Source organism: Thamnophis elegans, chromosome 3, assembly GCF_009769535.1.
Source record: "Thamnophis elegans isolate rThaEle1 chromosome 3, rThaEle1.pri, whole genome shotgun sequence".
NCBI classification, from domain to species: domain Eukaryota; kingdom Metazoa; phylum Chordata; class Lepidosauria; order Squamata; family Colubridae; genus Thamnophis; species Thamnophis elegans.
Window position 1 is genome coordinate 132681337 of NC_045543.1, and position 12849 is coordinate 132694185.

The 12849-nt window shown below is 38.6% G+C and overlaps 1 protein-coding gene across 3 annotated transcripts in view; it reads right to left on the reverse strand.

Moving 5' to 3' along the window:
* Positions 1–12849, reverse strand: part of NEDD4L (NEDD4 like E3 ubiquitin protein ligase) — a 343050-nt gene that overhangs the window by 30528 nt on the left and 299673 nt on the right. For all 3 annotated transcript variants that reach the window (XM_032214570.1, XM_032214569.1, XM_032214568.1), the window contains 2 exons: positions 7691–7745; positions 1118–1176 (listed from right to left, as the gene is read on the reverse strand). In XM_032214570.1, the coding sequence (XP_032070461.1) occupies positions 1118–1176; positions 7691–7745 (114 nt within the window). The remainder of the gene's footprint in view (positions 1–1117; positions 1177–7690; positions 7746–12849) is intronic.

Sequence of the window (12849 nt, forward strand, 5' to 3'; positions counted from 1 at the left end):
ATACACTGAATACAGCATTTTTGTCCTACTGAAACCCTGCCCCCTTTGCAAAGGTGGCCATGCATAAGTTTTAGGAGGCTTCCAGAGTGCTCATGGGGGCTGGGGAGGGCAAAACTGAGCAAAAAAATGGGCTGTTTTTTGCTCGTTTTTGCCTCTCCCCAGCCCCCAGGAGCACTCTACAAGCCTCCTAAAAGGTATGCATGTCCTTTTTTTGACAAAAAACGAGCCTGTTTTTGTCTTATAATCCGAAAAATATGGTAATCAACTTCAAAAAAGACTGTCCTCTGTCTATCAGACACCCAATAGGCAGATGAGCAAGAGTAGAAGCTTTTGTATGATTTGGAATGGGTTATGTTCTCTCTGCAAAATTAAGTTCACTGTTTGGGATTCTTTTTCAATATTTAGCATCTAAAGAGCTAAAATGTTGGATGAGAAGCATGGGGGATACTAATGCCACTGTAAGGGTGGGCACAGCAGTGGTGGGTCCCAGATCCTGGTGAAACCGGTACGGTGCAATGGGGCCGGATGTCCACCATGTGCACGTGCACAGCACACGCATACGTACTTACCACCCGCGATGCTCCAGCTGCTTTGTGGAGTGTTGTGTGCAGGCGCTGTACGCTCCGTGCACATGCGTGAAAGCCCCAATCGGCTCAAATACAAGTAAGGAGGGCAGGTGGGCTCTCCAGAGCACCGCTGGAACTGTACCTGGTGCCTCCAGCAGGCACCGGTATGCCTGTACTGGAGTGTACCGGTCGTATCCCATCACTGGGACATAGGTACAAACATCCGCGATGCTCCAGCTGCTTGGTGGAGCAATACACAGGCGCCGTATGCTCCGTGCGCATGCGTGAAAGCCCCGACTGGCTCAAATACAGGTAAGGAGGACAGGTGGGCTCTCCAGAGCACCATACTGGAACGGTACCTGGTGCTCCCAGAAGGCACCGGTACGCCTGTACCAGAGCTTACCGGCCATATCCCACCACTGGGGCACAGGTACAAACATCAAAGTCAGTCATTTTCTTTCCAAGTTAAAACTACTTAATCACAGCAGTTTTTGCAATAACAACAACAACAACAACAACAACAACAACAATAAAATTCATGCAGTACTTACTGGACCTGTAATAGCAGGATTCTGCAACCTGGGATCTTCCCACTGGGTAATTTTATTATCTGAAAATTAAACAAGAAAAATTACAACACGTTTTTCCCTCCCTGTCGCATTCCATTTTTAAAACAAAAACAACCACAACCAAACAACAGATGGTCAGGTACTATTGAAGAAAAAAGGACTTTATATGTGAATATGTCATTTTAAAGAGCAGTAAGAAGGATTCAACTATCTTTGGGTTTCCTTTAGCCATCTGATTCCCGTACAAACTATCCTACAATGCAGAGACTGCATTCTGACAATGGATAAAGTATTTTCAATTGAACCATTTCAGCCAGCTGTTCTGGGCTTGTAGCAGCTGTCTGACGCTTCCAATGTTTCCAAAGTGGTTGGGGAGGGGAAAAACCCTCCATCAATGTGGAGCAATACCCCTGCACTTGGCAATTTTGAAGTCTGAATGGTTTGAATTCAACTTATTTTGCATTTGGATGGCAAACGCTTTCATGTGAACCACTAAAGGGAAAATATTTGAGTACACTGGATGCAGCTTGATTGCAATAGATTTATTACATATATTATGTGATATATTTGCAATCCCTAACCAGCACTGGCTTTTACTTGGGGTTATGGCAGTTCTACACACTGGAAGACGGCTGGGTGATGGTTTGTGGGAAATTTGACTGAAGTATTCCAATTCTCCTTTTGTATTACAAAGTCCTTTAAGAAACTTTTAAGTCCTTTTCTTAAAGGTTGATTCCACCTTCTTGGTTTGCCTTTGCTTCTCTTTCCAAATTTAATTCTAGCTAGGCTCCATCCAGATAACTTTAGAGCATATCTATTTGCCTACCATTAGGGAAAAGATTTCTTTATTCTGAAATCTTTATTACAGAGAGCAGAGCAAGGTTAGGAATTTAAAGAGTGCAATAAAGAAGCAACGTAAGAATCTGGAAAAAGATTTCCCTGAATAATTTGTCTTTTATTTAAAGCCCTCCCTCTACGCTCTAATTCTTTAAAACAAAATGGGGTGTTTTTTGATGGTAAAATATAAAGCAGTGGATGCTACTGTCCATGTAACGATGGAGAGGCACCTAAGCTGTCACTCAAATCATGGGATTGGGCAATCACAGGAATTCTGGGCAACTAATATAAAATTGCTTTCCACGGTTAGTTCCCAAATGCTCTCCAGCCTGGTGTTTGACTTCTAATTGCTAGTGTTCTGGCAAGATCTAATTGCATTGTTTGGGAAACACACTTTGCTACTTTTTATTCCCTAGTTATAACAGAAGCTTTTTGTTGGTTTTATACTTTTTGGCGTCTTTTCCCCCCCCCACACTCTGTGTTTAAATACCTTTTAATAAGGAACCAACGACCCTTTCCCTGTGTAAATAATTTAATACCTGAGGCAATTTCTGCACGTTAACTGTTGCTGCCTACAAGGATGAGCAGAGGGGTTTGCCTTACAATATCCATTCAATTGCCTCTTCCAGAGAGATAAGAAAGAAGGAAGGAAGGAAGGAAGGAAGGATCGTTATTGTTTCCTCATCAACCAAGAAAGGTTAAGAGGATGTGGGCCCTCTTGCTAGATATAATTTGGTTACAGTGAAGAGGGAATACTGTCATTTATTTGTACTTCTCTCTATCTAGTCTAATTCAAATTTCTTATTTCATAAAGCAGATTGTATATTTTCTTAATACAATCTTTTTTATTAGGAAGCAGGTTTTTGGGCAGCCCCCACAAACAAGGGAATATAAAGTCATTTAAATATATTTAAAGTTATTTATCAGCATAAATATAACATATATAATATATATATATATATATATATATATATATATATATATATATGTGTGTGTGTGTGTGTGTGTGTGTGTGTGTGTGTGTGTGTGTGTGTGTGTGTGTGTGTAAAATCACATGGTTTTCGGGAGGGCATGAGATTGAAATGGATTTCTAAATACAAAGTGCATTTTTCTAGGAAAAGGCACAGCACAACATTACAACATATTGTTGACATTCAAGAAGCTACAAAGGACCTGGCTATTTTCCCAGGCTTTTTCAAAGTGACGGTTGAGGGCCCCCCCCCCCAATCGCCCCCACTGGATGTGTTTTTTCTGATTATGTGTTGTTTTAGGGATGTTCATGATTTCTTTCTGTCTTTTGTAATTAAGAATAATAATAACTGCAAGCCATCAGTAGTTCTTGGAAATTGGACAGCCTATCAATTGTATGTATGGATAAATAAATCAAAACAAAATAAAGGTAGTTCTCGACTTATAACTTAGTTGCTTAACCACCCTTTGAAGTTATGATGAACCCTCCCCAAATTCCATGTAGACCCTGGTTTAAAAGTTACAATGGCTGACACAACTTATGGTCATGTGATCGTATTTTTGGTGCTTGGTAACGGGCCCACCTTTACGGCTTTTTGCAGTCAAAGTGACTGCAAGGTTCAATGTTTTTTTGAGTATTTCCAGTGTTTATTTCTGATTTCCGGCCAAAACACCCTTGGGTAAAATAGATTCGCTTTAATGACCACTGCAAACAATGCTAAAAAGAAATCAGATCCGGCTATGTGATAGCTCAACTTATCATTGCAACAACTTCTGACTGAAATCTTAGGCTTAATGACAGCCATAAATCGAAGACTATCTGTTGCACTACTGTAAACTTGTGTTATATAACTGGGCTGCATCCCCCCCCCCCCAAAGAAAAAGTCCTCAAGGCAGATGAACATCTTAGCAAAGCCTAGAAACTTGTTCAAGAGTGATGAGTCAACTGAGGACATTTTTATGAGAGGAAAACTATGAATGGTTCATATTGATGACACCCTATTCCATTTTGCTAATTGGCGAAGTGGTTTAGAAGAAGCGCTGTTTGAGAGCATGATGGAATCAAGAATGCTTAAAACCATTAAAAAAAAAAAGACAGCTATGGTGGTTAGCCGCAAAAACTTCCATCATTCACATTTACTTTGGCCCTAACAAATGAATTTCCCAACTGTAACTGTTAGGAATTTAAAAGTGAAGTAAATTAAGATTTCTCTCAAATTTTCAAGTGTATGCAGTATTTATTTGCTAGATTTATATCCTGCCTGCTCTTTGGGAGTTTTAAGGCAATGTACGCAATACATCACACCAATCTCATATGGTAAGTTGGGCCTGTGTGATGGTGACCATCCAAAGTCACCTCAAAGGTTATATGTGTGAGATAGTACATGGGCATTATCAATTCACAATTGAATTGTGTCAAAAACTCATTGTTTTGTTGAGACCTTCAGAGATCACCTGAGTGCAAGTTGAACTTAAGTGCTGTTAAAAACCCGATTTTCTAAAACAGTCACTGTTTCAGAAAAACAGTCTTATTTAGGTCTTATTATATAAGACCTAGTTTTGTGACTGTTGTGTCATCACTTTCACAGATAGGCTCCAAAGATTTCAACCAGTTTTGGAAAGTTAGGGCTGATGTTTTTTCCAATTGGGTTATGATTACTTGTAACCTACAACTGCCTAACCAACTTGTCTCCCTTCCTTAACTACCCACCCACCTCCATCCTGCTGGTTCATCCCAGTTAAAATCCTGGATCAGTCTAGTCCAGGGTTTCTCAACCCTGGCGAATTTAAGTGCTGTCTGGGGAATTCTGGGAGTTGAAGTCCACAGATCTTAAAGTTGTCAAAATGGAGAAACACTGGGTTAGCCACTCTGGGATGAAGATTTAATGAAGGGGGCTGCAGCTCATGAAAGCTGATGTCTTTTAATAAAATGTGTTGGTTGGAGAAAGTGATACCAGACCTCTCTTGATTAGTTACTATTGCAGACTTAACACAGACCTCCTCCTGCAATGCCAAAGTTAGACTTGAGCCTATGTCCCCAGTACTAACTCAACAACGTAAGGTCTGGTCCTCTCATTAGCAAACAATCTGCTCCAGTTCCTGTGACATAAATGCTGCTTTGACCAATAAAGTTCTATCTGGCTTGGCATCTAACTTTTCCAACCAGAATAAAAGTGTTGGAAAAAACTGTTTTCCTTCCCAGAAAAGCTATTAATCATTCCTCATTTCTATGAAGTGAGGAAGCTGAGGCCAGCAACAGTTCTTCTACTGCTGCCCTGATCCTATGGTTAGGAGCAGATATGCTCCTTCCCTGATGGGATTCAAGAAAATGCTACAAAGACTTAATGCATAATTGCTGCCGTTGTTTTCCTGGGATTGTTTATATGTTGAGGTTATTTGGTTTGGGATATCCTGAGGTGTTAAGCTGGAGTAATTTATTTGAACATACATTTACTTTCTTGGCAGCATCTTAACGTTTTCTTACATTTTCATTACCGTATTTATAATGCTTTCTCATGTTGTTATTACTGTAAACGTCCAGGAATCCATATGGTGGGTTTATATAAATGTGATTCATAAAATAAAGTCATTAAAATAAAATAAAGTCCACATCCAGCAGTGAACTGACACGGCCATCTGTCTTATTGTACAGGGGAAAAAGAAAAATGCACTAAGCAAGGCAAGAGATATATATACATGATAGCAAGGCTGCAGTGATTCAACCAAGCTGGTTTTAAGGCACTTTTAATTCCAAACAGGGCTGAGATTCATTGAGCTATGCCTGATTTTACTCTACTGTCTTTATGGCAGCAGGAAAAAAAAAATACATATTGCTACTGCTGCCACAAAAGACAAGGCCTTACAACTGATGATGACAGAAAAGAAACACTTATTGTGGTCTGCCGGCGGCCTGCAGAGCTGGGAGCAGAGTTGGACACTGAAGAGGTTTGGGAGGAACATGGGCCAGTCTTCTCTGAGTCTGGGAAAGGCTCGGACGAGGGCTCTGCGTCAGAGGGGCCATCTGGGAGTTATGTGCTGCCTCTGGAGCCTCCAGAGTCGGACATCAGCAAGGAAGAGGCATAGGGGGAGCCTGTTCCCAGTGCGCGCATGCACAGAGCTGTCAGAAGGCAAGAACAGTTAAGACAAAAGGGGTGACTTGGGAGTAAGACTTGGAGATGATTGGCCCCTCCCATAAGACATAAAGGAGGAACAAAGGAACGTGAGCCTTTGTAGGAAGCAACTTTGTTCACTCTGGTTGGTTTAAAGTCTGAGGCTCCGTTTTGACTCTGTGCTCCGTGTGGCCTTGCCAAGCTAAGTCTTTGGCAGCGGTTCAAGGGAGATAAAGGTGGGTGCTTATTAGCCTTATCCCGAAAGACTTTGACAGACTTCTGTTGGACTCTTTACAAACTATTTGAGACTCATTATGGGCTGTGAATGAACATAATTGACAGCCATTGAAATAAAAAGAGAGTTTTTGGGACTAAGTGTGTGCTTTTTACTGTCTCAGGAAGCCTATGTCAGAACAATGCTTAATATACAAGATTTCAGGATCAGTGCAAAATTTTAATATAGGTGACAGACATGTGAGGAAGCAGAACTATTTAAGAGGAAAAGGAAGGTCAATAATAGAAAAGGCAAAAAGAACCTAACTACTATCATTTCTGTCTTTCAAAAGTAGTAAAAAAACAGAATTGGCCATGTAGCATTTAGGCATTTCTTGGTTAATTCTATAAAAATTCTAGGAAAAACTTAATCTGGTTCTAAATGTTGACTTCCATTTTATTTTTATTTTAAAGGATATGATTTTACTTAAAACCTTATTCATGCATTTTCAAGATTCAGAAGCTACTTTATCCAGGCATTCTTTATAAATAAGTTAACATTGTGCTGTTAATTGATGGATATTCAAAGACAACAGAGATCAAAACACCGATGCAATAATTTGAAAAGGTTAATTTTTCAAGTTTCATACAGCTGTTTCCCTTTCCATATTTTCGCTCAAGGACATGTTGAGCGTTTGCATGTGCATTTATGAATATATATATATATTTTAAAAAATCACAAACATTCCCAGTTGACGAACAATTATTATTTCTGTTGCCACTTGAAAATCAAAACACAACAGAGATCCACACACTTGTTCAGAAGTGCTGTAATAGGACATATCTACAATGAAACGCCATTTAGACTAGGACTTCAAGGAACAAAAGTGGATAGATTAACAGGGTGCAAACTAACATGCCACAAATAGAAAATAAGGTCAGAACTGGTGTTGCCCTAAGACCTACTTTAATTGATTTGTGAGGGGAAAGATTCTAGCAAAATTTTCTTCTACTACTTGTGTGATAATCAGACTCACGGCTACATAATTCATTTTTTTTTTCTCATCTTATTTTCTATTCCTAGAGTGTGCTTCCATTTATTAATAAGTGCATATAAGCCACGGGATCCATCCACAACATCAAAGAGAAATAAAAGAAAATTAAAAAAAAAATTCAACAAAAACAACCACAAAGAAGAAATGTTAATGCTTCACAAGATCAAATAGGGACAAAGCTTGATGAGCCAATTAAAGCAAGCTTTTGGTGAATTGTACAATACCGTAGGAGGGCACTAAGTCTCGGGTATGAATCTCGCCACATAGCAACACCTGGCTTCCTAAATGAAGAGTAAAATTACAAAGCTTTCACTTCAATAAAGATTACCTCCCTTCATCTATTCGCTTGTAGAGCCTGCATGCCTACTTACTATGATCTATATAAAACGTTCTTCCATCCAAATGAATCCTTTCCTCCCAACCAGGCTGTAATTAAAGAACAACAAAAACAACATCAGAAGCAGAATTAATATTCATTGCAGCATCATTATGTTCAAACGTTTCTAAACAGGCATATAGATAGCTTCATTTATTCTCCTTCACATTTTAAAGAATGTTTCATGCATTATATACTTAAAATTGAAATTGTGGAGTTCACCAATGTGACCTAATATGTGCCTAGCAGAGTCAAAAAATTTTGGGGGGGAAATGCTATCTTCTGATGTTGAATAAGAAGGAAATTAATTCCAAAGAACTCCATGGGGATTTGTTTCTTCCAGTAAACAGACTGTTGTAACCAATGGTTTGATTAGTCAATCCCCTGACAGATGTTGCCACTGAATCTTGCCTATAAAGAAGACTATTTGTAGTTTAGGATTGAAATGAGGGGTCTTTGGTGCCCTCTGAGCTTAGTTGTTTTCTTGCAGATGTTTCATTATCCAAAGTAGCTAATATTGCTTTCCAAACCCCATAGCATATGTAGAACAGATAGGGGGTGAAAGAGAAATTATTCTTGAACTAGTCCAGGAGTAGCATCCTTTTTAGGTGGAAGGCACCATTGTACAGTTTTTTCTCTGTTACTAACACTCCCCTGAACCAAATTAAAAAATACAAATAAAATAGGTGAGTATAATTTAAATAAACGAAAGGTAGCTAAAATATGAGGTCTAACATAAGGACATAGAAACTTTCTGAAACTTGGCAACCTTGCACATAGCGGTCATTTTAATTAATCAATGTTACATTGAAGGTCAGAGATTAAAACAGTACCAACTCTTGAGCTATTTCCTTTCCAGGAAATGCTGCATCATTTTGTTTTTCCAGGTGCCTACAAAATCTCAAAGGGAGAGAGAGAAAGTACATCTTCCTCTCTCTGAATCAGGAACAGAACGAGACGGCTTCTATTTCATTAAAAATAAAATAAAACGTAAATTAAAAATAAAATAAAGTAACGTATTTCATATGGGTATGTATGTATGTATGTATGTATGTATGTATGTATGTATGTATGTATGTATGTATGTAAAGCTTCTATTTCTCAAGTTGTGTATATGTGGAAATGGCCAAAAGTACAGTTCTTGATGTAGCTGCCTCTTCCAATGCTCATCGGTTCCTAGATATTAACTTTCTTTAAAAAAATATCAAATAATTTATTTCCCTCTCATTAGCATTTTGCAAGAGGAAAGAGTCAGAAAATGTGTTTTTTTCAGGAAAATGCCCAACTTGTTGGATGGAAGCTTCCATCAAAGGGTGGGGAAAATAAAACAAAAGAAGGAATATTGTTCCCACATAGATGTGGTTTTTTTTTGGTCAAAAACTGCGAATATGTCTTCTCTTTACACTGGGATGCAATACTTGTGAAGTCTCTATTGCTGTCGTTTTTTTGGTGTATGGGATGTGTTTTTGTAAATACATAGAATTTTTTCCCTATTGTTTTCTAAGTTTAATTGTTAACCATCCAGAGTCATTTTGGAATAAGGTAGCCTCTACCATCTTAAAAAATACCAGCAACAATAATATTGCAGGAACTAAAATAAAACCTCCCATAGAAAATGCTTTGGAATAACTCCCCCCCGCCCCTCCCCCCCCCTATTGAGGACATGATATACTAAGATTGCGTTCCTTCCCACTGTGTTTTTTGTAAGAATAAACAGCAAGAGATGGCTGGCAGCTTCAGCACTGGCCTTAAGCAGAGAGTTAAACCATTTCTACTCTCCACAGTTAAGGAAGGAAAAAAAGAAGTTTTTCCTGTGAATTAAAACTTTTGTAGACAGAGGAGAAAAATCTGAACAAAGAAAGAAAAGAACTCCCTTTTGTTCATTCCTCAGAAAGCAGCAAGGAGATGCTGCTGGTATGCTGCATTATTTTTAAAACAGCCCAAATTACAGGAAGGTAGACCAAAAAGCCCTTAAAAATAGAGGTTTTGGGAGCCCTGCAAGGGCTCGCCAAGTGAGAGAAGGCATTCACTTAAAGAAAGGAGATTTTTCTAGTTGTACTTGCAATTAAAGGAACGCTTTACATATAATCTTGAGTATTTACATTCATAAGAACAGCATGGTAAGGACATTAATCTGTTCTTCCAAATGAGAAATGTAGAATTAAATACAGAGATAACACAGTAGGTAATGTTAAAATAGCAAAAGAACCACGGCTTTACTGTGTGCAGGGAAAGGAATTTTTATTCCGTTCTCAAAAAGATGGATGTGGATATTCTTAGGTTTACAATGGGAGAGATACACTTTAGTATCTTAACTTGTAAACAATATTTCTCTTGCTTTAGCCAATCATTCAAAATTAAATTCAGATGTTCTAGAGATTCATTATATTGTCAAAAGTCTGATAATTTAAAAAGTAAGTATTTTGTTCCTGAGAGTGTTAACATAAGATAATAATGCAGAAACCCAGATTTTGAAAATACATACGTATTAAATATGGCTTAATTGAATTATTATCTAATGCAAGGAGAATCAGCATAAAATGACTTCCTGTTGATGACATATTTTATCATTATTTTAAAAAATGAGAACCAAGAAGAACACATGGCTATAGCAGACCCAGGTTATCAGCCTCGGGCAGAGATTCCATACCAATAATACCTGAATATTAGTAGCTATTTCCTGATTTTGACAAACAAATCTTTAACAACAGAATCAGGCCTTCCAATTTCTACTCTAATTATGGAAGCCTTTGCTACTATTTCCAAGTAGGGCTGGAGAAGACCTCTGACTAAAATCTGGGACAACCACTGTCAGAATAGACAGCCTTTGTTCAGATTTCTACAGTTTGCTCTTCTTTTTATGTTATCCCAGTACCCAAATGAATTTAATCGGACTCACAACTAAATCTTAAGATGGGGTAAAGCATAAAAGTAAATGTTCCTCTTGCACATATGTGCTAGTCGTTCCCGACTCTAGAGGGTGGTGCTCATCTCCGTTTCAAAGCCAGCGCTGTCTGAAGATGTCTTCAGGGTCACATGACTAAACACCAAAGGCACCTGGAACTCTGTTACCTTCCCACCAAAGGTGGCTCCTATTTTTCTACTTGCATTTTTACATGCTTTGGAACTGTTAGGTTGGCAGAAGCTGGGACAAGTAACGGGAGCTCACTCCGTTACGCAGCGCTAGGGATTCAAACCGCCAAAGTGCTGACCTTTCTGATTGACAAGCTCAGCATCTTAGCCACTGAGCCACCGGGTCCCATAGCAACTAAATCTTAAGATGGGGTAAAGTATAATAAGCCCTATATTGCACAAAGGAACCATGGATGGCATAAGAATATAGCTATGTTTTATGATGATCCCTCGGAACCTTTACTGTATGTGCCTCCACAAGGAGAAGTAGGTCCTTGAATACAGAAGATGTGACCTTTTTGTAACAAATTCCAATTATAGGTGGTCTTTGTTTAATGTTCATTCATGCAACAACTGTCTGAACTTAAGACAACCCTGAACGAGTGATAATTACAAATGGGCCTTATACTTACAGCCATCACACTATACTATGGTGATATAAAGTATGGCCTTCCCTGCTGGCTTCCCATAGGCAAAATCAGTGGGGAAGCTGGCAGGAAGTTGGAAGATATGCTCCTTGTTTAACAACTTGTGTGGTTCTTGCTTAACAGTGGTTCAGCCAGAATTGTCATCACCAAACAATACAATCACGTGGCTTTTTGACTTACTACAGTGCTGCATTGCTTAATTGGTTTTCTGATCTCAGTTATCATAGTTTAACCCATAAGAGACTTTTCCTCAAGGAAATTCAGTCCAGTTCGTCTTCCCTGCTCTTAAGTGACAGCGAAGACTGTGCTATCTGTTCTACCTATTGGTTTTATTGCAATATATATATCCTTGCTATTGTTTTTTTTAATGTTACTTCATTATTTGCAGTTTTATTTTTTAGACTGCGTTTAATGGGCAAAGGGTCAATATATCAAATGAAGTAATGCTAGACTCCAGCTTTAAATCTAGAAAGGACACGTCTGTCTGTAACTGATGTGGATACAGCACTCAGGATCCAAGAAAACACTTTTATGTGCTTTGAGGAACAGGTGTGCTTGCCAAGAGACACACGGACAATCTTTTTGAAGCAGGCTATCCTGGACTTATAAGAACAGGCAGTTGTTTTCAATCTTGGAAAAGTGTTATACATTCTGGATGAGAAGTTCTCAATAGCATATTGTTAACAGTTACTTATGCTGGATTGAGAGAACATGCTTGCAATATTGAGACTCTTTTTTCTGAGACACAATTCTATTTTTGAGACACAAATAATAGAATAAGTATTGTTATTCAGTAGATGTCTTTACTTAATAGCACTTAGCACTTAGACTTATATACCGCTTTACAATGCTTTACAGCCGTCTCTAAGCGGTTTACAGAGTCAGTTTCTTTCCCCCTAACAATCTGGGTCCTCATTTTACCTACCTCGGAAGGATGGAAGGCTGAGTCAACCCTGAGCCTGATGGCATTTGAACTGCCAAATTGCAGGCAACCGGCAATCAGCAAAAGTAGCCTGCAATACTGCACTTTAACCACTACGCCAGCGAGGCTAAACTAATCTCACTAAGTTTAGGTCAAATTGATTTGAGTTACTTGATTAGCTCAGTATTTCTCAAACTTGACAACTTTAAGATGTGTGGACTTCATCTCCCAGAATTCCCCAGGAAATATGTTGACTGAGGAATTCTGGCAGCCTAAGTCTATACATCTTAAAGAAGCCAAGGTTGGCAAACACTGCTTTAAACGTTTGAGCTACATTAAACTAACCTGTTTCTCTGTTCTTTTTAAAAGTCTTAAAATGTATAGATGGCTAACTGCAATGAAACTGTGGTTTATCTTCAAGAGGCAAACAAATTGAGAAGGGGAGAATCCAGATCGCTGAAAATAACAAGCGTCTTATTCTTTCTTCCTGAAAATAAAGCAAAATGGCAGCATCTTTGCCTCTAAGTGTAATCTTGCAAAACATCTTCCTCTCAAAGAGAGGAATGAGAGCTAACATTGCAAATGAAGACAACCCAATGACCTGCTGAATTATTGCAAAGATCAATAAAACAGAGAAAATGGAAGCAGACATTTAAAAGCAATCTGCTGTCT